A 24839-nucleotide genomic window follows, 5' to 3' on the forward strand; every position below is an offset into this window, starting at 1 on the left:
GGCAATTGCCTCCATGCCCCCTTGGTCATTACCTTGATGCTCCAGTGGAAATTTACCTTGTCCTCATAGTCATAGGGTGCTCTTTAGGGAAAATGCCTTGGTGCCCTTGCCCTTAACGAAGCTCACAGGCGACTGCCAATGCCAGCCATTTCTCACACGCAGAGCATCCCACTCTGCCTTCTATCATCGTTTTTTTTAAATCGTTGGCAGGGGAAACAATTCTTAAGATGACAGTAAGTATACTTTTGGATAACCTCGACAGCCCATGTTCAACTTGTATGTGTAAAAATTTCTAAAGATTTAAAAGGGCAAGGGCACCAAAATAAGTAACTAAATAAATAACACAAATACAAGGTTGAAGATCTGCTTGAGCTAATGAAGATTTCATTATTCACAAGCTTTGTTTTTGAGAGGGCAAGGGCACCAAGGTATGTTCTCCTTAAAGAGTACCCTGTGAGGAAATTGTATACATTTCTACATAAGCATTCAAGGGCACCAAGGCAACGGAGACAACCGCCTCCGTTGCCTCGGTGAAGTATCAGGCATACATTCAAAGTTCTGAATAGTTTTTTTGGCGAGCAACTTTTACAGTGATTTAAACCGCACCACATTTTACCTTACATGTTTCAACGAAGCAGAGCATTTGGGTGTAGTATTATAACCTATATATTGGTAAACTTGCAAACACCTTGGCCGGTCTTTTTTATTGGCCCGTACGGGCCGAATGCCCTTGTCGCTCGGTAAGCAGTTTATTCGATGAGGAAAGAACACTTGTCATTCTCGTAAATAATATCTCGCCGAAATTCCATCATTGAATTATCAGAGACCTTCATAGTTCAGTTTTGAGTTTTTTCTCTTTTCTTGTTTAAAGGTGTGCGGTGTTTACTTTTTGGAGTCTGGTTATAAACACACAAAGGTGGGGGAAAAGGAGCCCTCCACGAAAAAAAGGTGCTTTAATTTCATTGATTATTTCTGGTTGTTGAAGCTATTATAAGGACTACAAAAATTATAACTAAAACAAACTCATTCACTATACTAGCCAATAACCCACAAGAGTACCAAAATAAGACAAGTTATTTGTTGTTTGTTTTTATGGAACATAAGCAGACGTAGTTAAACTGGGAGACATATAATGCATCATCCCAGCCTCAGTTTGGTCACAAGAGGTATCCACTATATAGGCCTTTTTTGGAAGCTATACCAGTACCATGTGGTATCCTATAAACGCGTACTGTGCCGAGCACTTTAAAGGCAGTGGACAATATTGGTAATTGCCAAAGACTAGCCTTCACAGTTGGTGTATCTCAACATATGCATAAAATAAAAAACCTCAATCGGTCATCGAAGTTGCGAGATAATAATGAAAGAAAAATAACCCTTGTCATACTAAGTTGTGTGCGTTTAGATGGTTGATTTCGAGAACTCACGTTCTAAATCTGAGGTCACGAAATCAAAAATCGTGGAAAATTACTTCTTTCTTGAAAACTATGGCATTTCAGTGGGAGCCGTTTCTCACAATGTTTTATACCATCAACCTCTCCCCATTACTCGTCACCAAGAAAGGTTTTATGGCAATAATTATTTTGACTAATTACCAATAGTGTCCACTGCCTTTAACTGCAGACTGTCACTTTAATAAACATTGGAATAGTTGTCACTCCGCACATACTCAGAATCGCAGAACGGCGCCTTTTCCCGTCCAAATGGATGAACTGTCAAAATACTGTGACGTCATGATATTAATGGGCCTTTTAAAGGGGCACCTTTCGGCCACTAAACCTGACTTTACTTTAGTAGGAGAACAACATCGTTCGTGCGGAGAGCACAAAAACTGCACGAACACTTCCCTTTTTAAGTGTGATTTAATTTGTAATTTTTTTATTTGATGATTTGGTCATGTAGTTTTTTTTAGCATTTTGTCATTAATTCATGTCAGCACGTGTCACTTAAAGTTACACTTTGTTTACTCCTTGTAAAAAGTCCGTGCAAGAACAATGAAACTTTGTATTTAAAAGTTTCTAAATTGGTTGTTTTATATATTTAAGGGATTGAACAAAATTTCAACATGATGACTCTTTAAATTATATAAAAAAATGCGGCACATTGAATCGGTTTTGACCTTTGTGTCACGCTACAATTTAGCTGTGAATGAAATAACAAAACAAGAAAGGCATGCCGCTCTTAAAGGGGCAACCCAAGTCCACTAAAAAACACAAAGAACTTGAGCAAAACAAGTCAAGCAATATTCTAATCTGTTTGCAAAGGCATCTGGTTTTGGAGAAATAGATGAAATTGTACTTTAAGGGCAGTCATGTTGGCTCAGTGGTTTCTGTCCCTGCCTTTCACCTCTGTGGACCCACCCCGATTCGAGTCCCGGACCGGAGCCCTGCACGCTGATTTAGGGTTTTCAGTCCATGCCTGGCTGAGTTGGTTTTCCCTATGTAACATCTCTCGACTAAACCTGAAATTTCTTCATTGCCTTCTCTACAACAAGTTGAGTTTGCTGTGATGTTTCCATGAGTACGCTTTGTAGTGAGAAGACTGGTCTTTCACAATAACCAAAGGTTTCCAGAGCCTTTAAGTACGGGGTATTTTGCAGCAGTCTTTAGGGTAAACGAGCGCGCCGTTCGTATGGCGAACAGCTCTCGGTCAAGCAGGGTACGGTGACAGATGACCCGTATAGAAAAGATACCATTACCGCATGAATTATGACTTTATTCCGCGGTACTTTTTGTCTGTTGTTTGCTTTGGAGAATGGTGGGGGTGTGGGGGCCGACTTGCTAGCCACCCTCACCATTACTGCGCGCAGAGAAATCTAGATACCAACTTATTTGGCCGTCCTAACTGTAACACACAAGTTGTGGGCCAACTATTGAGACGATTTTTGAAGTTGGAACGAAAAATGCTGTGACAGACAAGATATTAAAATAATCTGTTAGGCGTCCATGACAAAGTTTGAAACTTGTAAAAGAGCCTGCTTATGGGCCCCTGAAGTTCTCTTCTGAATCTGAATTAATTATATTGTCGGCAATAGTGTACATGTATCTCAACATAATTATGCACAAAATAACCAACCTGTGAAAAATTGAGCTCAATTGGTGGTCGAAGCTGCGATATAATAATAAAAGAAAAACACCTGTCACACGAAGTAGTGTGCTTTCAGATGCTCGATTTCGAAACCTCAAATTCTGAGGTCTCGATATCAAATTCGTGGGAAAACTACTTCTTACTCGAAAACTACATCACTTCAGAGGGAACCGTTTCTCACGATGTTTTATACTATCGACAGCTCTCCATTTTCCAAGTCAGGTTTTATGCGAATAATTATTTTGAGAAACTACCAATAGTGTTCAGTGCCTTTAAGAGTACACTTGGTAGTCCACAGACTTGACGGCAACCAATAACCTTCAAATTTGCCAATCAGTTTTGTCATCACAATTTTTTTCTGTCGTTGTTTTTTTAAGGGTTTTTTAGGGGGGTCGATCTTTTGTGGAATGCTGATCGATCAGCTTTCGTCGAAAAACGACAATCTGACACTTTTAGATGTCGCCTTAAAAACTGTTAGACTTTGACCTCCAGGAATTGTGTTGCATTCATTGAGAACAATTCTCGGTTAAAAAGTAGAAGTTCTTTCACCTTCAAAAAGACCGGATTGCCAATTACAATAGTACAATTATTTCAATGGCAAGGATTGTGGACGAACAACAAAATGCTTTTCGTACTATGATTGTCATGAAAGAAAACTTATGTGTCTCAGAAATAAATTGGTTCCGAAGATCAGAATGCAAGTGGTCGAATGGATTTTTAAAAAGAAAAACAAGTACATATTCAGAGATATATATTTATTCTGGTTGGAAAGCCACGAACTCAAGGAAACTTAATCAATTTGCTATACCAAGAACACAACGGAGAGAAGACAAGGAAGGACGTGGCAGTTCTAGATGTGGGAGGAAACAGAAAAATCCTTGTGTTGTTTTGTTTAATATCGTGTTAGGAAGTGGAACTGTGCTACATTTCAATTGTGGGTGGTGTGGTTATTGGTGCCGACACCCTCTCCCCTCCTCCCTCCCCCACCCCACCACACACTGGCTTCCCCTGCTGTCGATTTCACCAAACTCTTCCTAACTTAGGATTAATCTTGGGACTTAGGACGAGTTAAGTTTCCGTGTCCAAAGACGTTCGAGACGGATTAGTTAGGATGGGTTACTCTTCCCATCGAATCCTATAGCGTTTCGTGAAATCGGCTGCCGGACCGCCGCTTGTGCGCTCATGCCCACATTATAAATAACTCATCAAACATTAAAAAGTGGGGGGGGGGGGGTGGGTGTTGTGTAAAATGTCAAGGGCAAACAAGTTTAACCTTTCGCATAAAGTGTTCTCGGGGTTGACATTCTCACAAATGCCGAAGTTGAACTCGGAGAGAAGTAGGTCAAACTATTTAAACCGACTAGAGTATTTCGAGAGGATGTAACTTGTGTTGTTGGATCAACTGACCAATAGGAATCGATTGATCCTCGATGGTGGTGTGGTGAGAGCAGAGGCAGTGCCGTAAACTTGACACTTTTTCCCGGGTGGGTTGGGAGCACAAAATCAAAAAATATCATCTCTTTCGCAGAAGATCAATCTTATTCCGTTTCAGTGCGTAGAATCGTGTGCCATCACCCCCTAACTACTATACAGTTTTTGAAAGGGCAAGGGCACCAAGAAATGTTCTTCTTATAGCAAAGGGCACTATGAGGACATTGTGCAATTGTACTGTGTAGCATTTCAAGGGCACTGAGGCAATGACCAGGGAGCATTGATGCAATAGCATTCGTTTCCTCCGTGAAGTATCGAGGCCCGAACCCCCATGCGTTAACTTCATAATAAGATACCACAGTTCCTAATTCAGAATCGGACTAAATAGACGACGCTCTCCTGACCTCCCTGTCAAGCTCCCCCGCGGAAATTTCGGAAGGGGAAACCTACAAAGTACCAAGTAAAACCTACCAAGAATAGGAAACACTCACAAATTACAACACTCAATTGACAAGATTACCCGTCCGAGGTGATAGAACGAGATGCCCGTAGGGCTGGGGGTGTCTCGCGGGGTGTGAACGCACTAGCTCCAGGCAAAGGCGTTTCTCAGATTTACGGTTTATTTTAGATTTCACGGACTTTAAAATTAGTCTGAAGTATTGACGCATCGGAACGGGATCAGCCGTTGGTACATTTTCCCATTTAAACAGACTTAGGCTTAGTCAAGACTGGAACATACGTGATGGCCCTTCCCAATTTCATAGAGCTGCTAAGCACAACAGTTTGCTTCATGAAATGTTTGGCTTTATAAAAAAAATAAAAAAAACAGGATTTCCAAATTTCCAGGTGATTTTCAGGATAACAAACAACAGTTGAACACCAGTAACAAGCAATATGCAACAAAAGAAAATGTGGTTGATATCTTGTTTGTTTTTTTATCAAGAAAGAATTTTTATGCTAAGCAAATGTTTGTGCTTAGCAGCTCTATGAAATTGGGCCCTGGACACATTAGCCTTGATGGGGCGTGTGGGCCAGGGCCTAAACCCCCTTCTAGGCCCAGAGCACCACTTTCGAAAAAATAAATAAACACCCCAAATTGATCCTTAATTCCGTCAAAACTTCACCGGATCGGAAATGACTTCAGGAGTCCAATAAAAAAAGATTACACAATGAAAAACAGCTTCTTGTTTATTCGACAAACACAAGAACTATGTAAAATATGTTAAAGTCCCCCTCGCCATAAAATACTCTTCTCACCTCGATGAACTGCCAAACATGATGTCATTTGTCAGAAACCAAGTGAATACACACAGAACAAGACCATTGTTTGAGGTGACACAAAATATTAGGGTATCAAAGCGTAAGTTTATATCTGTAGAATGTTGCGCATACCGAGTAACAATAAAAATGCTCTCGTTTTGAGTGTCATAAAAAAGTCGTTGAACGCCTGCGGTCAATGGGATGTCATTGCACTATATAAATGCGGACGTTGTCAACCATAGTGGAAGATTGACCATAAGTAAAAGTGTACTGAGTGTTGAATTTCGTAAATAGGTCATATAACAACCAAATTTCGCTTAGCATATTAAATAAAACTCATTAAAGGCAGTGGACACTAATGGTAAATGTCAAAGACTAGCCTTCACAGTTGGTGTATCTCAACATATGCATAAAATAACAAACCTGTGAAAATTTGAGCTCAATCGGTCATCCAACTTGCGAGATAATAATGAAAGAAAAAAACACCCTTGTCACACGAAGTTGTGTGCGTTTGCATGGTTGATTTCGAGACCTCAAGTTCTAAATCTGAGGTCTCGAAATCAAATTCTGAAGAAACGTAGTTTTTGAGAAAGAAGAAATTTTCCACGAATTTGATTTCGAGACCTCAGTATTAGAATTTGAGGTCTCGAAATCAAGCTTCTGTAAAGCACACAACTTCGTGTGACAAGGGTGTTTTTTCTTCTATTATTCTCTCGCAACTTCGACGACCAATTGGATTCAAATTTTCACAGGTTTGTTATTTTATGCATATGTTGAGATGCACCAAGTGATAAGACTGGTCTTTGGCAATTACCAATAGTGTCCAGTGTCTTTAACTCTGGTGGCCATTGGTCTTTTATGAAATCATCTTCCGATTCATCTTCGTTTCCGGGAAGAGAGTAAAGACCACACACGTCCAAGACTGAGGACGCCCTAAACCCACCCTTTGGTATCACATCATCAATAAACGTCAGCTTATCATTTCATTTCATGCCGTTGAATATTTGCGCTATCTGTGTATAATATTTGTGTCTCTATAGAAGAAAGATAAACCCCCAGCTCGACGGTCTAACTTCTACGGGTTGAACCCGATTCGGTCTAACTTTAGAACCGTTCAGACACACAGAGTTGAACTTGCTCGGGATTGAACCATGAGTTAAAGCAATTGGACACTTTCGGTAAACAGTATTGTCCAAAGGCCCACACTTCGTGTATCACAACTTATACATGAAATAACAAACCTGTGAAAATCGGAGTCGGGAGAAAATAACGGGAAAACCCACCTTTGTTTCCGCACGTTTCGCCGTGTCATGACATGTGTTTACTATAATCCGTAATTCTCGTTGTCGAGAACTGATAATTGTTTTAATGTTTTCTCAAAAAGTGAAGCATTTCATGGAATAATATTTCAAGAGAAGTCTTTTACCACCATGTAAGTTATTTGTAAATCTGTGAACTTTTATTTTTTTTCTGATCCGAAAGTGTATAATGGCTTTAAAGACACTTGACACCTTTGGTAATAATTGTCAAAAACCAGTTTTCTCACTTGGTGTATCTCAACATAATGCACAAAACAACAAACCTGTGAACTCAGAAAAAAACCTTGTCACACGAAGTTGTGTGTTATTAGATGCTTGATTTCGAGACCTCAAAAGCTTATTCTGAGGTCTTGAAATCAAATTCAAATATTTTAGTGACAATATAATTCTTTCTCGAAAACTACGTTACTTCAGAGGGAGCCGTTTCTCACAATGTTTTATACTAGCAACAGCTCTCCATTGCTCGATACCAAGTAAGTTTTTATGCTATAGCAATTATTTTGAGTAATTACCAATAGTGTCCACTGCCTTCAAACCAGACTTTATTTATTACTGTGTCTGAACGACCTTTATGTACATGTACGTGGTTTGAGTTACCATGATATCTTCATTATGCAAGACCACATGTGTTTTGCACTTCTTGTACAATAAGTCAAAACTTTAACTGGACCCGAGATAAATCTTCAAAGCGACTTAAACATAAAGTGATATTTGAAGCTTTGCATCGTGGACAATTTAATAAATTTTAAGAAATATTACCGTTACATTTTATAACCATGGTATAACTAAACGGGAAACCTTGCGGGTACAACCAATTAGCTGTTGCAAACTGCTTACCGATCAAAAGGATGGTGTAATTCTGCATCTTTACTCGATGGACACTATTGGTAATTACTCAACATAATTATTAGCATAAAGCTTTTCTTGGTGACTAGTAATGGGGAGAGGTTGATGGTATAAAACATTGTGTGGAACGGCTCCCTCTGAAGTGCCATAGTTTTCGAGAAAGAAGTAATTTTTCCACGTATTTGATTTCGAGACCTCAAGTTTAGAATTTGAGGTCTCGAAATCAAGCATTATGAAAGCACACAACTTCGTGTGACATTGGTGATTTTTCTTTCATTGTTATCTTGGAACTTTGACGACCGATTGAGCTCAAATTTTCACAGGTTTGTTATTTTATGCATATGTTGAGATACACCAAGTGAGAAGGCTAGTCTTTGACAATTACCAATAGTGTACACTGCCTTTAATAACACAAACTGAAACTGTCACAGTGTCACTGAAGTAGCCCAACTTGTAAATCGTTTGTTCGAGAATTAGGTCAGCTATTATAATAATGACCTATTTCACCTTGAGCGGGCGGCGTTTTGTGTCTGCGTCATCCCCCTGGGGGCTATCAGTGTATACCCTGCCTGGAGTCTTGGTAGCAGACACGGGTGCCAGACTAATAAAGGAGGAGTCGTGGATTATTATCAGTCAAACACGCCGATGGGTGATAAGTAAAAAATGTGCGCCAACTCAAACGCGAGTGAGGCCAACGTAGAAAATTAATTAGCAGCTACGCGCCATTATGTCGTTTATGGCGGGAAAACAGAAACTGGAATTGAACTGATCGTCTGGTCTTGGGTTCGCGTTGGCGCGAAGGATGAAATTGAAGAGGCGAGACGCCACGGAATGCTAGCCACGCTCTGGGTCCCTGGCGGAGATTAGTAGCGAAATGATATGCACAACTAATATTTTAGGCCGAATAAAACAAACATAATGTTTGGCGTCCTGCCTTTTTGAAAAAAGTGAAGGAGATCCTTTTTTTTCAAAATGGCCGCCCGATAATCGGCTTGGATTAAAAGAATATATTTATTGCAAAAGATCGTCAAACTGTATCCTTTCTTTTATGAAAAAGAAAAGAAAAGAACATACTTCCTTTTTTATTTTCATTCGAATAAAAAATAATACAAAATATAAAATAATAAAAAGGAGGCCTCTAAAAAGGAAGCGGGCAGGGACGCTAAAACGCCTATTTATTGGAATCCTAAACGGTCCGGTTAATCTGGGTCAGAGAAAAATGACATTTCTCTGATGTGTGAATTTGTAGCTTTTTTAGGGGGGATTGGCTATATAGCCTAGCCTTCTGATGGATGATGGGGGGACATTCCACCATGGTGACATGTTTATACGGGTTTGAGACTTACACGGGATGAGGCGACATGTTTCACCCAGAAGTCTTAAATACAGCAATTTGCGTTTGTTTTATTTTTGTTACGAATAAATACTTTATTAAGCTTAGTCATTAATCTTCTTGACGAATTGGAATCGGAATCGGCAATCTATAGGCAATGGTGTAATGGGGGCACAAATACAACTTGGGGGCATTTGAAGGACGACACTATTCTCTTTGTGTGCGTAAATCTCCTTGGGTTGGGGCAAGGGCATCATGGAACAGGCCTTATCCTTCATTTTTGAAAGGGCGAAGGCACCAAGCCATGTTCTTCTTGGTAAAGGGCACCCAATGAGGAAATTGTAAATTTCTACTGGAGCACATCAAGGGCACCAAGGCAATGACCACGGAGGCAATTTTCACATGGTTGGTATGGGTCACCTACAGTTCTAATACTAGCCTCTGACAATAATTTCGCACGCATATTACCCGAGAATACTGCCATTTGCCCCACTAAAACTGAAAGTGTGGTTTTACAATCACCGGGCCATGGTACGGGTCACTGGCCGGAGTTGTACAACGGACAGCTGAATGGATGCCGCTTACTGCTTTCAGAATTGCCAACTTGGTACACGTAACAGGAATACGGCCCGTTGTTACAATCGTTGCGCAATGGGCCAGACCAAAACACATAACGAAAGCAAGACCACTATAAAGAAGTCAGTCGCCGCCTGCCTGTCAACACTCTTAAGTGCTATTCACACGACAGCAATTCAACTGGGGTCCCTTGCTTAATTTCAGCATGCTTATAAAATGTAGCAATGTTTAACAAGATTTCGCAAGGGAACTTTGAAAGTAGAAAAAAAAATTGTTGTCCTTTCATCTTGAGGTACATTTTGTAAAAATATTGTACAACCATGCTACAATTTAACAAGAGACCCTTGCTAAATTGCTCTCGTGTGACAGGGGATTTAAATGCATCACACAACAAATGAGATTTCTGTGCCGTAACCGTGACAGTGTCATCTCTCTCTCTCTCTTCCGGGATGTGAGCATTCTTAGACAATGGGTATCTTAGCTGGAAAATGGTATACGTAAGTGGTGGATGACACAGAGTTCTTGGTAAGGCAGTAAAAGAGCGAGGAGAAAAAAAACACAGCCAGGAAGGGGATTGTAGTGGCGCCGTAGATGGTGACACTGGGGCTGGATCGAGGATGGTCCCCGGTGCCGCCACATCCGACTCTAGTCGTCCATGGCTTCCGGATGACACGCTTGATAAGCTCATATCTTGTGGTATGGAGAAAGATACCAAACACCACTCGTGTAGTTTACCAACTCGACCTTCGGCGACCCTAGATCAGCTGTATGGAGAAATGTATACCAAATACCACTCTGGGCAGTTTACCAACTCGACCTTCGGCGACCCTAGTTCATCTTTATGGAGAAAGATACCAAAGACCACTCAAGCAGTTTACCAACTCGTCCTTCGGTGAACCTTGTTTATCTCTATGGAGAAAGATACTAAAGACCACTCTGAGCGGTTTACCTACTCGAGCTTCGGTGACCCTAGCTCATCTGTATGAAGAAAGATACCCAAGACTACTCAAGCAGTTTACCAACTCGTCATTCGGTGAACCTTGTTCATTTCTATGGAGAAAGATACCAAAGACCACTCAAGCAGTTTACCAACTCGTCCTTCGGTGAACCTTGTTCATCTCTATGGAGAAAGATACCAAAGACCACTCTGAGCGGTTTACCTACTCGAGCTTCGGTGACCCTAGCTCATCTGTATGGAGAAAGATACCAAAGACTACTCGAGCAGTTTACCAACTCGTCATTCGGTGAACCTTGTTCATCTCTATGGAGAAAGATACCAAAGACCACTCTGAGCGGTTTACCTACTCGAGCTTCGGTGACCCTAGATCATATGTATGGAGAAAGATACCAAAGACTACTCAAGCAGTTTACCAACTCGTCATTCGGTGAACCTTGTTCATCTCTATGGAGAAAGATACCAAAGACCACTCTGAGCACTTTACCAACTCGACCTTCGGCGATTCCACCATCTATTTGGCGCCATTTCAAACGCTAATCTCTTCACTGATAACGCTTAATCTAATGGTAGTAAGCCTCAAAAAGCCGAACTCATGGCTGTTGGTTCGAATCCCGTGAGGTTTGATAAGAGGTTTGTTATAGTGAAGTTTTCGGTAACACCGTGTGAATACCTTTTTGGAGCATTGATTCTAAAAGGAACCGGTGGTTGATAAGTCAACGTTTCGATCCGTATGCTCTGATCGTCTTCAGGAGAAGGTTTGTTACAACAACACTAGGTTATCACAAAATTGAACGTCGGAAGCTGGGTATGGCCTTCGGCCACCTGGCCCCGGGTTGATTCCAAAATAATCACTGACGTTCGCACTTGCCTGGTTACTATGAACCGTCTGTGACAGCCACACAAAAGGGCGGGAAAGCTGCCTACATTACTAGAATTACACTTTGGCGTCATGTTTTATGTACTTTTCCATTATTAAGAGTTCCAACGCCATATAAAGTGCCTAAGTACATGACAAAGGGTTCCCTAATACTTGTTCTAGGCGGTTAACATCATCGAATTACACTACATTTTAATACTTGAATGCTTTTTTTATATTGCCTCCAAACATACAACAAAAAGTTCTTGGAAGAAGTACGCCACAAAAGTTTACAACTGTGGAAAGAAAAAAAAAAGAGTTGAGTCCCCAAACGAGTGCGCCGGCACGCAGGCTGTGCTCCCCCGACTACTGGGTTAGCTGCTAGGCTCGATTATGCGGTTTAGTTTAGCGCATACACCCCGGGGGCACCTCTACTATTAATCACGGGAGCAAACAATGCAGAGTACAATGGCGAGGACTGGCAACAAGTCAACATGGAGACAATGGGGGCGGGCCCTATACATGGGGATGAACTTAAAGGTCCCGAGTGGGTATTGGCCAGCACGGCATAATGACATTAGATGGTTATTTTGGAGGTCCACGGTCAGGAATGTTTCTCAATAGTTAAAACTTCTTCTTTTTAACAGTAAATGGGAAACTTTCGTATAGCCAAGTGTGTGCGTATGTTTCCGATTCAGTTGAGACGTGGGGCAATGTCCGTTCATTGCTCCTTTGCCCGTACAATAAAAAAAGTTTGATCTCACAGTTTCGAAGTCTATGTAGGCCTATTGCCCCATACGCAACGATCAGAAGCACTGTTATGACAACATGCCCGATACTTCACGGAGGTGATTGCCTCCATGCCCCTGGACACTGCCTTGGTGCCCTTGAAATGCTAAAGTTGAAATTTACAATTTCCTCATAGGGTACCCTTTAGTACCAAGAAAAAAATGCCTTGGTGCCCTTGCCCTTTAAAAACGAAACATATACAGGCTTGTGACAAAGTATCTCTAAGAAAGGTATGTGGATGAGTAGCCTATACTTTACAGTGATATTGGCGATTGCATCAATAAAAGTATAACGCCTGTTGTTAGATCAACCATAATTCTTACATGCGCATTTGACTCTGCCGACACGGGGTGGAGACTACGTGCAACCATAACCTTATAGTTAAACAGACACTGAAAAAAAGGAAGATAAATTGCTAGGTCGTTGAGCCTTTAGTTGATGGCAGTGCTCCCCGTAGATCGGGACAAAAACACGGCATGCCGTCCCCTTGTGACGGTCTGGTGGCCGCTCATTAGGGGGACAACCCCCATAATAGACGAGCCAACCTCCCATGTTGCTTTTACACTGGGGGAGATGACTTAAACTTCTGACACTTTAAAGGGAATGTCTAGGCACGGCACAGCATTGAATAATAATGGAAAAACAGCTTCTCCAAAAAACAAAATGCTTCAAATCAATTTGGTTTAGCTTCTATCGTGGCTGAAGGAACGCGATGCAAACTGATTGTATGCCTATGCTTAAAGGCAGTGGACACCTTTGGTAAATGTCAAAGACCAGTCTTCTTATTAATGGGAGACTTTCGGGACGCTTGGTGGCAGCAGACTTGCCAGGTAAAATCCATTGTTCTCGGTAATGTGCGCACGCTCAGAACTACGTAAACAATGGAAATTTACCTGGTAAGTCTGCTGCCACCTAGTGTTTCAAAGTCTCCCATTGTGTACTTCAACATGTGCATAAAATAACCAATTTGTGAAAACTTGAGCTCAATTGGTCGTCGAAGTTGCTTTCAGATGCTTGATGAGGTCTCGAAGTAAAGTAAATAATATAGTGAGAAATTATTTCTTTCTCAAAAACTACGTTACTTCAGAGGGAGCCGTTTCTCACAATGTTTCATACTATCAACAGCTCTCCATTGCTCGTTACCAAGTAAATGTGTATGCGAACAATTATTTTGACTAATTACCAATAGTGTCCAGTACCTTTAAATCAGAGCTGGGGTCGATTTCATAAAGATAGTCCTAACTTAGGACTAATCCTAGGACTCTTCAGCAGTTATTAAAAACTTAGGGCTCTCATAAGTTATGACGTGTAAAAACTACACCAGATTGGAATTGCTGGAAAGGGGCTTTACTACGGAGGTCTGGAAGTGCTATTCAAATTTTTTAGATCTTGGGCTAAAAAAATGTTTGATGACATCATTGACAAAAAAGACGTCAGATGATGAAACCCTGAGATGATTTTGATGAATTGAGTGCTTAAAGGAAGTGGACACTATTGGTAATTACTCAAAATAATTATTAGCACAAAACCTTACTTAGTAACGAGAAAACATTGTGAGAAACGGCTCCCTCTGAAGTAACGTATAGTAGTTTTCGAGAAAGAAGTAATTTTCCACGAATTTGATTTTGAGACCTCAGAATTGGATTTTGAGGTCTCGAAATCAAGCATTATGAAAGCACACAACTTCGTGTGACAAGAGTGTTTTTTCTTTCATTATTATCTCGCAACTTCGACGACCAATTGAGCTCAAATTTTCACAGGTTTGTTATTTTATGCATATGTTGAGATACACCAAGTGAGAAGACTGGTCTTTGACAACTACCATTAGTGTCCAGTGTCTTTAAAAGAAGTAGCACAGGATTTTCTTAACTGATAACTCATTTCTGTCAAAATTTGAAACATTGTAGGTGGATGATTCTGTAACAAAACTTCTGTTTCAGCCATCTTGTGAGGAAAAGTGAATTTCCATTCTCACGGATGCATTATGTTTAAAAAAAAAACATTTGAAGACAAGAATGTTCTTTCTTTTGTCGAAATCTGGTTCAGAGCGAATCCAATTATGATGTTTGGAGCCATTTCCATTGAGAAGCGATCCGCATGCTTGGACCAATTTTGTTTATTTCTTTTACCATTCTTTTTTATAAAATGCAAAAGATGTCGAGACCACCGCCATTTTGTCTAGCACCCCGAGGGCACGGTGAAGGTTTTGATGAAAAGAACGCAGCACACTTGATCTGAGGCTAGGAGCACCAGCTTATTTTAGACCACGCACCCTCTCATCCGATTTCTCGACGCGATAAGCGACCATGTTGCCTTTGGGGCCCAACAACCTGCTAAGCGCATGAAAACCTTGCCTCGCACAAACGCACAAACAGGTTACCAGCCAACATTACATAAAGCTTACATTGTTGCGACTGGTGCCCCACTCAATTTCTGCTTAGCAAAGAAACTAACTAAGCAGTATTTTCTTCTTATTAACAGCTTTATGAAATTAGGCTTTCGTTGATGTATGCGATTGACAGGGTGGAAGAAAGGAACTCGACCATCAGAGCGAATGTCAGCAACTCTCCGGTAAATTAGCAGTGACGGACGTGGAGAAAAGTCAATAACATAAAGAGGTTTCCCGCCCATTGACGACGACTTGATGCTTGGGGACTACCGTCTCGTGCCAAACTTATTGGCAATAATCAGGCCTGCGTGCTTCGTTTATGAAAGGGCAAGGGCACTAAGGCACTGTCTCCTTAGGAAAAGAGCACCCTTTGAGCATTTCAAGGGCACCGATGCAGTGACCAGGGGGCATGGAGGCAATCTCATTCGTTGCCTCAGTCCGTGAAGTATCAGGCCTTCCCCAGTACAAGACGCTCTCAAATTGATTTTGTTTGTGTTAGTTTTTTTCTCTCTCTCTTGGCTATCTACACGATGTAGGCCTATGTGACAACATCCATGATTTTAACAACAACCCTTGCCCCATTTTGTCAGTGTGCAAAACGCTCTCAAACTGAATTGTTGTAATAATTTACCACCCTATGTATGATGTTAAAGGCAGTGGACACTATTGGTAATTACTCAAAATAATTACCAGCATAAAACCTCACTTGCTAACGAGTAATGGGGAGAGGTTGACAGTTAAAAACATTGTGAGAAACGGCTCCCTCTGAAGTGACGTAGTTTTCGAGAACGAAGTTATTTTCAACGAATTTGATTTCGAGACCTCAAGTTTAGAATTTGAGGTCTCGAAATCAAGCATCTGAAAGCACACAACTTCGTGTGATAAGGGTGTGTTTTTTTCTTTCATAGTTATCTCGCAACTCCGACAACCATTCGAGCTCAAATTTTCACAGGTTTGTTATTTTATGCATATGTTGAGATACACCAAGTGAGAAGACTGGTCTTTGACAATTACCAAAAGTGTCCAGAGCCTTTAAATTTGGATTTTTTCTTGCTATCTAAAATAATGTGACAACATCAATTATATTTAGACCAACCTTGCCCCAGTTTTGTCAGTGAGTTTACAAGACGCGCTCCAGTTTGATTTTTGGAGGGGGTTCGCGGTACTTCTCTGATTCAAAGATCCCTCATTACTGTAGGCTTGTTCCTCTACCTGGGATGGTGGTCTTTATCTTCCACAACAATAACGGGTGAAGAACGCGTAATCGGACCCCATGTACGAGGCTTTTCATTAGGGGACAGTTCAGCACCGCAGGCATGCCGTCATAATTGAGTTGTTGACGGTAGGTTTTCTTTAGAATCACCTGATCCAAACATGGAGGACGTAACACAAGGGTGTCCGACCGATACGGGGAAAATTGGCAGAATGTGGGCGGGGATGACCAACCAAGGGTGCGTCAGTTAAATTAGATGTTATAATTGTTTAAGCATCATTTTAAGTAGGCCTATGCCAAGGATAAGCAACCATTTTGGAGTCGCAAATACAATTTCGCAACAACTTATATTCATCAAACAGCCGTGCAGCATGTTTTGGTGAGGGAATCACGTTGGCTCAGCAGCCCTGCCTTTCACATCTGGGAAGCACGGTTCGAATCCCACCTCAACAGATGATTCTTGCACGTGGATTGCAATGTGTTTTCACAGTCCTTATAATATATAACTGATTACGTGAGTTCTTTCCCCATTTGGATTTCCTCCCTCATCTAAAACTAAAGGCCTTTTCACTTCGTTTCATATTTTATCGTGTTCTTTGCCTATAGTTGTGCTTCTAAAAAAAATGATAATAACAGTAAGCAAATAGACCCTTCCCATGAAATATGTAAATTGCACATAGCGCTTGCGCACTAACGTTTTGGTTGGCAAAAATGAGGGAACATCGTGCTGTTTTGTACACGGCTAATGGGTGCGTGACGCAGACGCGATTGCGCGTCTGCTTAGTGCACAACTCTATGGTGTTTGCCAACCAACAGGGTCTGTACGCATGCGTGAATGTAATTAGCATATTTCATGGGAAGGGTCCATTACAACAGCCGTTAGCGGGGTGACATTTCCAAATCGAAGGACCATGGAAGGACATACGTGTTTAAAAAAAAAAAAAAAGTGCCAATACAGTAAGTTGATCAACTTGCACTCAGTGAAAATAAATTAAAACACCGGCCTGATACTTCAAGGGGCGGCAACGAAGGCGATCGCCTCAATGCCCCCATGGTCATTGGTGCCCTTGAAATGCTCCAGTTGAAGTGTACAATGTACTTTATCAAGTAGCAAATGCCTTGGGTGCCCTTACCCTTTCAAAAAACGAAGCATACAGGCCTGAAACTCTGTGGTTTGGTTACAATTAGGAGTTTAAACTTTGCATGGTAGGAGTTAAACAGTGACATGACTGATCAGCAGAGTTAGGGTTCGAGTCCCGGTCAGGACACTTCTGTCCTTAAGCAAGACACTTAACCACGATTGCTTCGTAAAGTTGGGGAGGTAGTGCTTTTTGCTCTACCAGCCAGGCTTCTGGTGGATGATACCCAAGCCTACATCCATATGGACTGCAAAGGGGGTGTCTTAGCCCCAGGAAGAGGTTGGTAATGGCGCCTGGAAAAATAAATGAGTAAGTAGCCCACACCTTGAAGTGGCCTTCAGGCTTGCATAAAAAAAAAAGTATAAAGCTATGGCATCCTCATCCCTCTTTGGTGAAATACGTGTCAGGAGCCCACCGTTCGATGATCACAAAAACTCACATCTGTTCTACTCTTTCGAGAGAGCAACACCCAAAACACATCCTCAAGACTAAACGTTGTGTTGACAGAGAAACGCAGTGTGTCGCTCTCTCTTTCTATCAGGATTCACAACAACAGAAGACAACGGGAGAAAGCGGGAGGGATGCCGTGTGGAGACAACACAAGGCCCGGGGGGCTCCCGAGTCACAAAGGGGAGAGAAAAACACAGGTGTGCAGAGAGGAATCCTGTGGCCATAGAGGTACTACACACTGCAATCATCATTGGTCCTATTCAGTCCCTTGTTGGTTAAGTACACCACAATTCAGACTCTTAAAGCCGTCTTAACGAACCCCAAAAGTCTTCTTCAGGTGAAACTGTGTCACGGCCCCCTTATTAACGGGACCCTCTCGAATCCCACAGGTGTGCGATGATGATGTACCAACAACACAACATGATTCTCAGAAGAGATCTGACTATAATTAATCAAGTGGAGCTTTCTGTGACGTCGCTGGCTGTGCAGGACTGATACTTCAATGAGGCAACGAAGGCGATTGCCTCGTTGCCATCATAGAGCTGCTTAAAGGCATGGGACACTATTGGTAATTGTCAAAGACTAGCCTTCACATTTGGTGTATCTCAACATAAGCATAAAATAACAAATCTGTGAAAATTTGAGCTCAATCGGTCATCTAACTTGCGAGATAATAATGAAAGAAAAATACACCCTTGTCACACGAAGTTGTGTGCGTTTAGATGGTTGATTTCGAGACCTCAAGTTCTAAATCTGAGGTCTCGAAATCAAATTCGTGGAAAATTACGTCTTTCTCTAAAACTATGGCACTTCAGAGGGAGCCGTTTCTTACAATGTTTTATGCCATCATTTTCTCCTCATTACTCGTCACCAAGTAAGGTTTTATGCCAATAATTATTTTGAGTAATTACCAATAGTTTCCACTGCCTTTAAGCAGAAAAATTCATGCTTAGTAAAATCAGATTACAGGCCAAGACTCCACTCAATTGTTAAGCTAAGTAAACAACAGCTAAATACCAGTCACAAGCAATGTATATGACATGAAAATAAGCAAGCTATTTTCGCGCTTAAGCAAATTTTTTGCTTAAGCAGCTCTATGAAATTGGCCCCTGGTCCTCTGTGCCCGTGAAGGGGGAGGGGGGGGGGACAAGAGAGGAGGAAATGAAAATGTCTGGCACCGGTGATCAACCCTGTTCATCATAATACTAGATCAAGTGCTTCCTCGCACGGTGTCACGTTTAATCACACAGGGACCCGAAATATTCTCGTCTTCAAAAACAAATGTCACCAATCTTTAAGATATTATAATATTAATCTTGCTGGCTTCCGCTCAGTATATAGTAACTATAGTTCTTTGGTTTTTAACAATAGCATATTGACTAAAGTTATCAATCTGTATTTAATCCGATTATTGATAAGCTTTTAATTATTCCCAAATCCTGGGTACTGATAAGCTTAATGTTGTTTCAAGAAACCACTCGGGCCAATTGTGATGGAACGATTTCACAAACACAGAGTGGGTTTTTGAATTCCCACTATTGAAAATGTTCCCATACACAGCCGAGGTGAAGTCAAAATTATTTCACAATCTATATCATTGATATAGATTCTCCAGAAGACGATCAGAGCATACTGATCGAAACGTCGAGTTTGAAACCTACGGTTCTTTTCAGAACCACCCATTAACGAACTCATGTAATAGATTATCATTACACGCCTGCAAAACTATCGTATTTCCACCATGCAAAGTTTTCAAACCCTACTCGACGTCAACACGAAGTCAACAGATTCAGTGCTTCTCACCATAGGAAAGGACATGTTCTCACTAAGCATGTGCGCTTAGTCAATTTGTATTAACCAAGTTGTTAAGTTTTTATAGCCTTTATTTTTTCGAGTAGTTACGATCCCGAAAACAGAAGCATGTCGAGAGAAAATACACAAAATGGTCAGGTCTTTAAATGTTTATAAGGAATACGAGCTACAACACTATTTTGTCGTTGGGTACACTGGAAATTAGACCAAGATGGCTGTCGTAGAGGTCTATAAATAGGGCCAATGACTGATAACTTCCCCTGCCACCGAAATACACCTCCTTTTTTTCTCTTTAACACCGCCAACCAGATATCGACCGTTACTAAATGTGTTAAGTATTAAGCTAGGATTAACACACCACTGGTGTCAAGGCGTGAACGTACACACCATTGGCACTTCAGCGTAACGGTGCATGCAATGATAACGTGTACTATGATTCACACTGTGTTCAATACCGCTATCTCTTTATAGCGAGGATTTTGTGTTCTTCTTCTTCTTCGCCGGTGCTGCTAGCCGCTAAAATTGGCCAACTTTATAATCTCCAAACGCCCGTGAACACTGGTTCTTATCTGTTCCTTGTGGATTATGGAGGAAAGTGGTGGGCCCTGTCAACACCGAATAGTCCAGGCAGCTTAAGCGAATGGATGTGGACACTCCGGACAAAAGCACCAAATATTTCCCACATGCTCGTTATAAAAAGCTTTGAATTCTTGTTAGGTATGAACAACTTTCCAAAATACACTTTTCTGGCAGCCATCTTTGAATTTCAAGATGGCCGCCATTTAAAATAAAATACCCTCAAGTCCTTTATTAAGATCAAAATTATAGTGTGTAAAAAAAACATGAGCTGCTCATAATTATTATAACACTGTAAGAAATGAACCTATGTGAAGTAACGTATAGTGTTAGAGAAAGTGGTTATTGTTCACTAAAACAACTGTAAAACTACAGGTTTGGACCACAAAGTCCATATTGTATTTCCTCAATGGTCAGTTCACTAATGTCTTTAGTCAATCCAAAGCAAGCAGACAATCCATACAAAAAAATATAAAAAAATCAAACCCAATAATGTATTGCTTAAGATCAATATTACTCGACTTTCTTATAAGCTTCCACAAGTTGTTTTGTTTTTCTCTCAGTAATTATCACACCGGTTAAATTTTCCTCCTTCTTTTCTTCAGAGAGACGTTGCGCAAATAATGTGAAACGAACACACGGGTGGAATGTCTTTCAAATTCCTCAGGAATTTCCCTCCATTTGATTTCTTGGGAATCAGTCCAGAAGTATGAATTTAGAGAAAAAAGATTATTGAAATTAACTTGTCTAAAATAACCCCATAGCTTAACGGCACTGGACATGCCTTAGTACTATTGTCAAAGACCAGAAGTCAGTTTCACCAAGAGTTAGGACTAGTCCTAACTTAGGACTAGTCGTACGAGATATACAAATTGCATGGATAGTCCTAAGTTAGGACGAGTAACTGGTCCCAACTCGAGATAAGACTAGTACTAACTCTTTGTGAAATCCATCCCAGTTCTCACTAGCCCTATATTATAGGACTCTTCCTCTGTGTTGTACACAGTAACTGTAGTATAAATACGAAAGGGCCGCCGGGTCTAAGTTCTCACTGACCTGGTGTATCCCAACATGAGTTTACAATAACAAATCTGGAAAAACTTTGACTCGACTGGTCATCAAAGTTGCAAGAGAATAATGAAAGAAAAAACACTCTTGCTGCACAAATTTGTGTGCTTTTCAGATGCATAATGAAAGGCTCCTGGCCTGAAGTCTTTATGTTATTTGAGTGAGAAAACTTCAGAGGGAGCCGTTTCTCACAATGTTTCATACTATCAATAGCTCTCCATTGCTCGTTGCCAAGTATTTTTTTTATGCTAACAATTATGTTGAGTAATTACCAATAGTGTCCAGTGCTTTAAACCAACGAAAGCGCAGCAGCCGTCACACAGCAAAAAAAACAATTGGCCGTGACCAGACTATTATACGCCACAATCAATTATTAAATTACTGCGCTTTAGGTCCACTGGGTCGGACACCAGGGAAATAGCCTTTGACCGCAGTAGTACTTCATTTGTCTTCACGGCTTGCATTTCTTCTATTGGGAGAATATTTTGTACGGCTTTATTTATTTATTTTCTAAAGTAAGTTACACTTTTTAGGGTTTGGGGATTTGGGGAGTTTTTTTAAAAGACCTTATTGTGGGGCATAATAAACGTTGTATGATGAGTGACATGCGCGTAGCTCCGTTTAAGTTTGCCGTAAATGATGTATTATAGGCAGTGGACACTATTGGTAATTACTCAAAATAATACTTAGCACAAAATCTTACTTGGTAACTAGTATTGGGGAGAGGTTGGTAGTATAAAACATTGTGAGAAATGGCTCCCTCTGAAGTGGAGTACTTTTCGAGAAAGGAGTAATTTTCCACAAATTTGATTTCGAGACCTACGATTTAGAACTTGAGGTCTTGAAATCAACCATCTAAACGTACACAACTTCGTGTGACAAGGGTGTTTTGTTCTTTCCTTATTATCTCGCAAGTTCGATGACCGATTGAGCTCAAATTTTTATAGGTTTGTTATTTTATGCATATGTTGAGATACACAAAGTGAGAAGACTGGTCTTTGACAATTACCAATAGTGTCCACTGCCTTTAAAAAAAGATAGAATAATAATAATACAAACTAGACATTGCGTATTTTTCTGTTGGCATGGTACAGGTAAGTTTTTGTTTTGGGGTTTTGAACACTGCAAAATAACTTTACTCCATTTGCATAACTACCGTACCGTCCGGTTCATATAGATTTTTTGTTTACGCAATAGGAAGTAATTTATATTGCTATTCATTTTCAGAGTCATTACCAAACGTAAACTGACCCTTTTGTCAACCGTTCCGTGGAAGTAGTGTCTTGAAATTGGGCCCCGTTCCCCTCCTCTTGGTTGGAAGCCTGAGCTACCTCCATGGTTGGAGCATGGAGGTAGTTGGAGCTTGGCCAACATTATAACCCCACTTCACATACCCTATTCCTATTCATAACACATCCACTATCTGCGCCACTGAAAATGTTTGAAAATAGATTTAAGTGCTTACAAATGACGTAAGACCCTTAAGCCGCATCGTGATTTGTGCTAGCTTCCACGCAGCCTAGCCGAAGCCTATTCACACATAGTGGGCATATCACCTTTGGTCAACATCACCTTTCATATGCACGGATTACCTCTACGGATAAAACATTTCCCGACAAAGGGAGGATTTGTACTTACCACTGTAGAGGTATAGCTAGCGGAATCTTCTTCCAGTTGTAGATCCTCCTCCGGAAACCCGTTGAGTTGTATGTATTCCGAGCCGCGGTTTAAGGACCCCGCTAAGACGGCGGCCGGCACTTCACCGGCCTGGGGCGGCTGCTGGGGTGGTGGCAAGGCCGGTGAAGCACTAGTCCAAACCGGTAACATGACCAAGGACCTCACTGCTAAGATCACTAAAACACGCACCGTCCCCAGCATTATACTCGTGTCTTGTCTCTGATGGGTGCCCCTACGATTCAAACACGCCGCAAGGTAGCCCATTCCAAGGGCATCCGTTCAATTCAAGCCCCTCGAACAAGTGGGGAACTGTTCACACACATAAAAAAAAACTCACGGCTCGTAAACTTTAGCTGAATCCAGCACGAGAAAGTTTCGCCCAGCCGCTTGGCCTCTGAGTGTCAACCTCAATCACTCCGATTAGGGTTTGAGAATCTTGTTTGTCGCCAACACCGTAATGGATATACCCCCACCGTCAAACTAGGGGAACACCGCTGTATGCGATCACCATTGACGAAAAATCCAAATAATTATAAAACTCTCACTCCGTCCAACCACCACACACAGCAGCACCAACTTTTCAAAGAGAACTTAAAACTTACACTCCAAAAAGAATGCAGCTCGGCGCATCCGTTTTCCCTGAAACAAAAACTCCAGCACTATCGTACAGAGGACTTCATCACTGCGAAGACCTTTAAGGCGAGTGGACCAAGTTGAAATACAGGCCTTCCACCGTTTCCTTCTTCTTTATCCCCCCTCTCTCTCTCTCTTCCAGATTTTTTTCTTCTTTAATTACATCATTTGGCGGTCAACCAATCCCGAGTGACTTTGAACGCTCGCTGGTGAAAGCAAAATTCTCTGCTCTGACCAATAATCTTTGAGGAGCAAAAAAAAATATGATCCTTGTAGAATGAGTGGCGTGGAAGGGGGTTGGCGCGATCGGCTAGCTGATGAAAAAGTTGTGGTTCACGCGAACAGATATCTGACTCAGTTCAACCCTCCGTGGTACACCCATCCAAAATAAGCTCCAAGTGTTGTTAGAGACACATTAAAACTTGATCAATATTCCATGCTGATCGCACTTGGTATTAACACAGGTTTCTCACCCAACATACATCACACGTTTAGCCAAAACTTATAAACTCCCAACACTGCCGTCTTCAAGAATTGACAACTCCAGTTGGGTAGGCCTATATATCTCAAAAAAGCTGGACAGTTCTAGACATCACTTGCAATCTCAACTGGTGCCTCCCGGAGACGGGGTGACAATGGGTGATTGAATGGCAAACTATCAGCTATTCTTGCGTATCGTGTACATCAGTGCTCCCCCGGTTGTCGGTATGGTACAACACACAAGATCACTGATGCGTTATCGGTGATCGTGGGCAACTCACTAAACCACTGAATCTCTTTTCCCCATCTACCCTAGTCTTGGTCCAACACGTCGCTATCTCAAACTCGTAACGTAAACGTGATACCCCGACAGAGGGCGTGCTTTGGTTGACGACTAGTTGTGGCCTGAACTGAAAAATCAACCTAAGAATAGACTTGCGCAAAGCTAGCGGGCGATATGTCGTGCTACCCATGCATGGTAGCGAGGCTGTTAAATAATTGATGCCTACCTCCTACCCTGCGATCATTATTATTATTATTAAAGATAGTGGACACTATTGGTAATTGTCAAAGACCAGTCTTCTCACTTGGTGTATCTCAACATAATACATAAAATAACCAACCTATGAAAATTTGAGCTCAATCAGTCGTCGAAGTTGCGAGATAATAATGAAAGAAAAAACACCCTTGTCACACGAAGTTGTGTGCTTTCAGATGCTTGATTTCGAGACCTCAAATTCTGAACTTGAGGTCTCGAAATCAAATTCGTGGAAAAATTACTTCTTTAACTACGTCACTTCAGAGGGAGCCGTTGCTCACAATGTTTTATACCATCAACCTCTCCCCATTACTCGTTACCGAGAAAGGTTTTATGCTAATAATTATTTTGAGTAATTACCAATAGTGTCCACTGCCTTTAATACTATTTATTCGGCCAAGAGTCAAAG

At 41.2% G+C, this 24839-nt stretch overlaps 1 protein-coding gene across 1 annotated transcript in view; it reads right to left on the bottom strand.

Moving 5' to 3' along the window:
* Positions 1-24048, bottom strand: part of LOC139951104 (adipolin-like) — a 50593-nt gene extending 26545 nt beyond the window's left edge. Inside the window, exon 1 of the mRNA XM_071949934.1 lies at positions 22741-24048. Within this exon, the coding sequence (XP_071806035.1) occupies positions 22741-23043 (303 nt within the window). The 5' untranslated portion in view covers positions 23044-24048. The remainder of the gene's footprint in view (positions 1-22740) is intronic.
* Between the last annotated feature and the right edge of the window lie 791 nt (positions 24049-24839).

Source organism: Asterias amurensis, chromosome 18 (assembly GCF_032118995.1).
Source record: "Asterias amurensis chromosome 18, ASM3211899v1".
Taxonomy (NCBI): domain Eukaryota; kingdom Metazoa; phylum Echinodermata; class Asteroidea; order Forcipulatida; family Asteriidae; genus Asterias; species Asterias amurensis.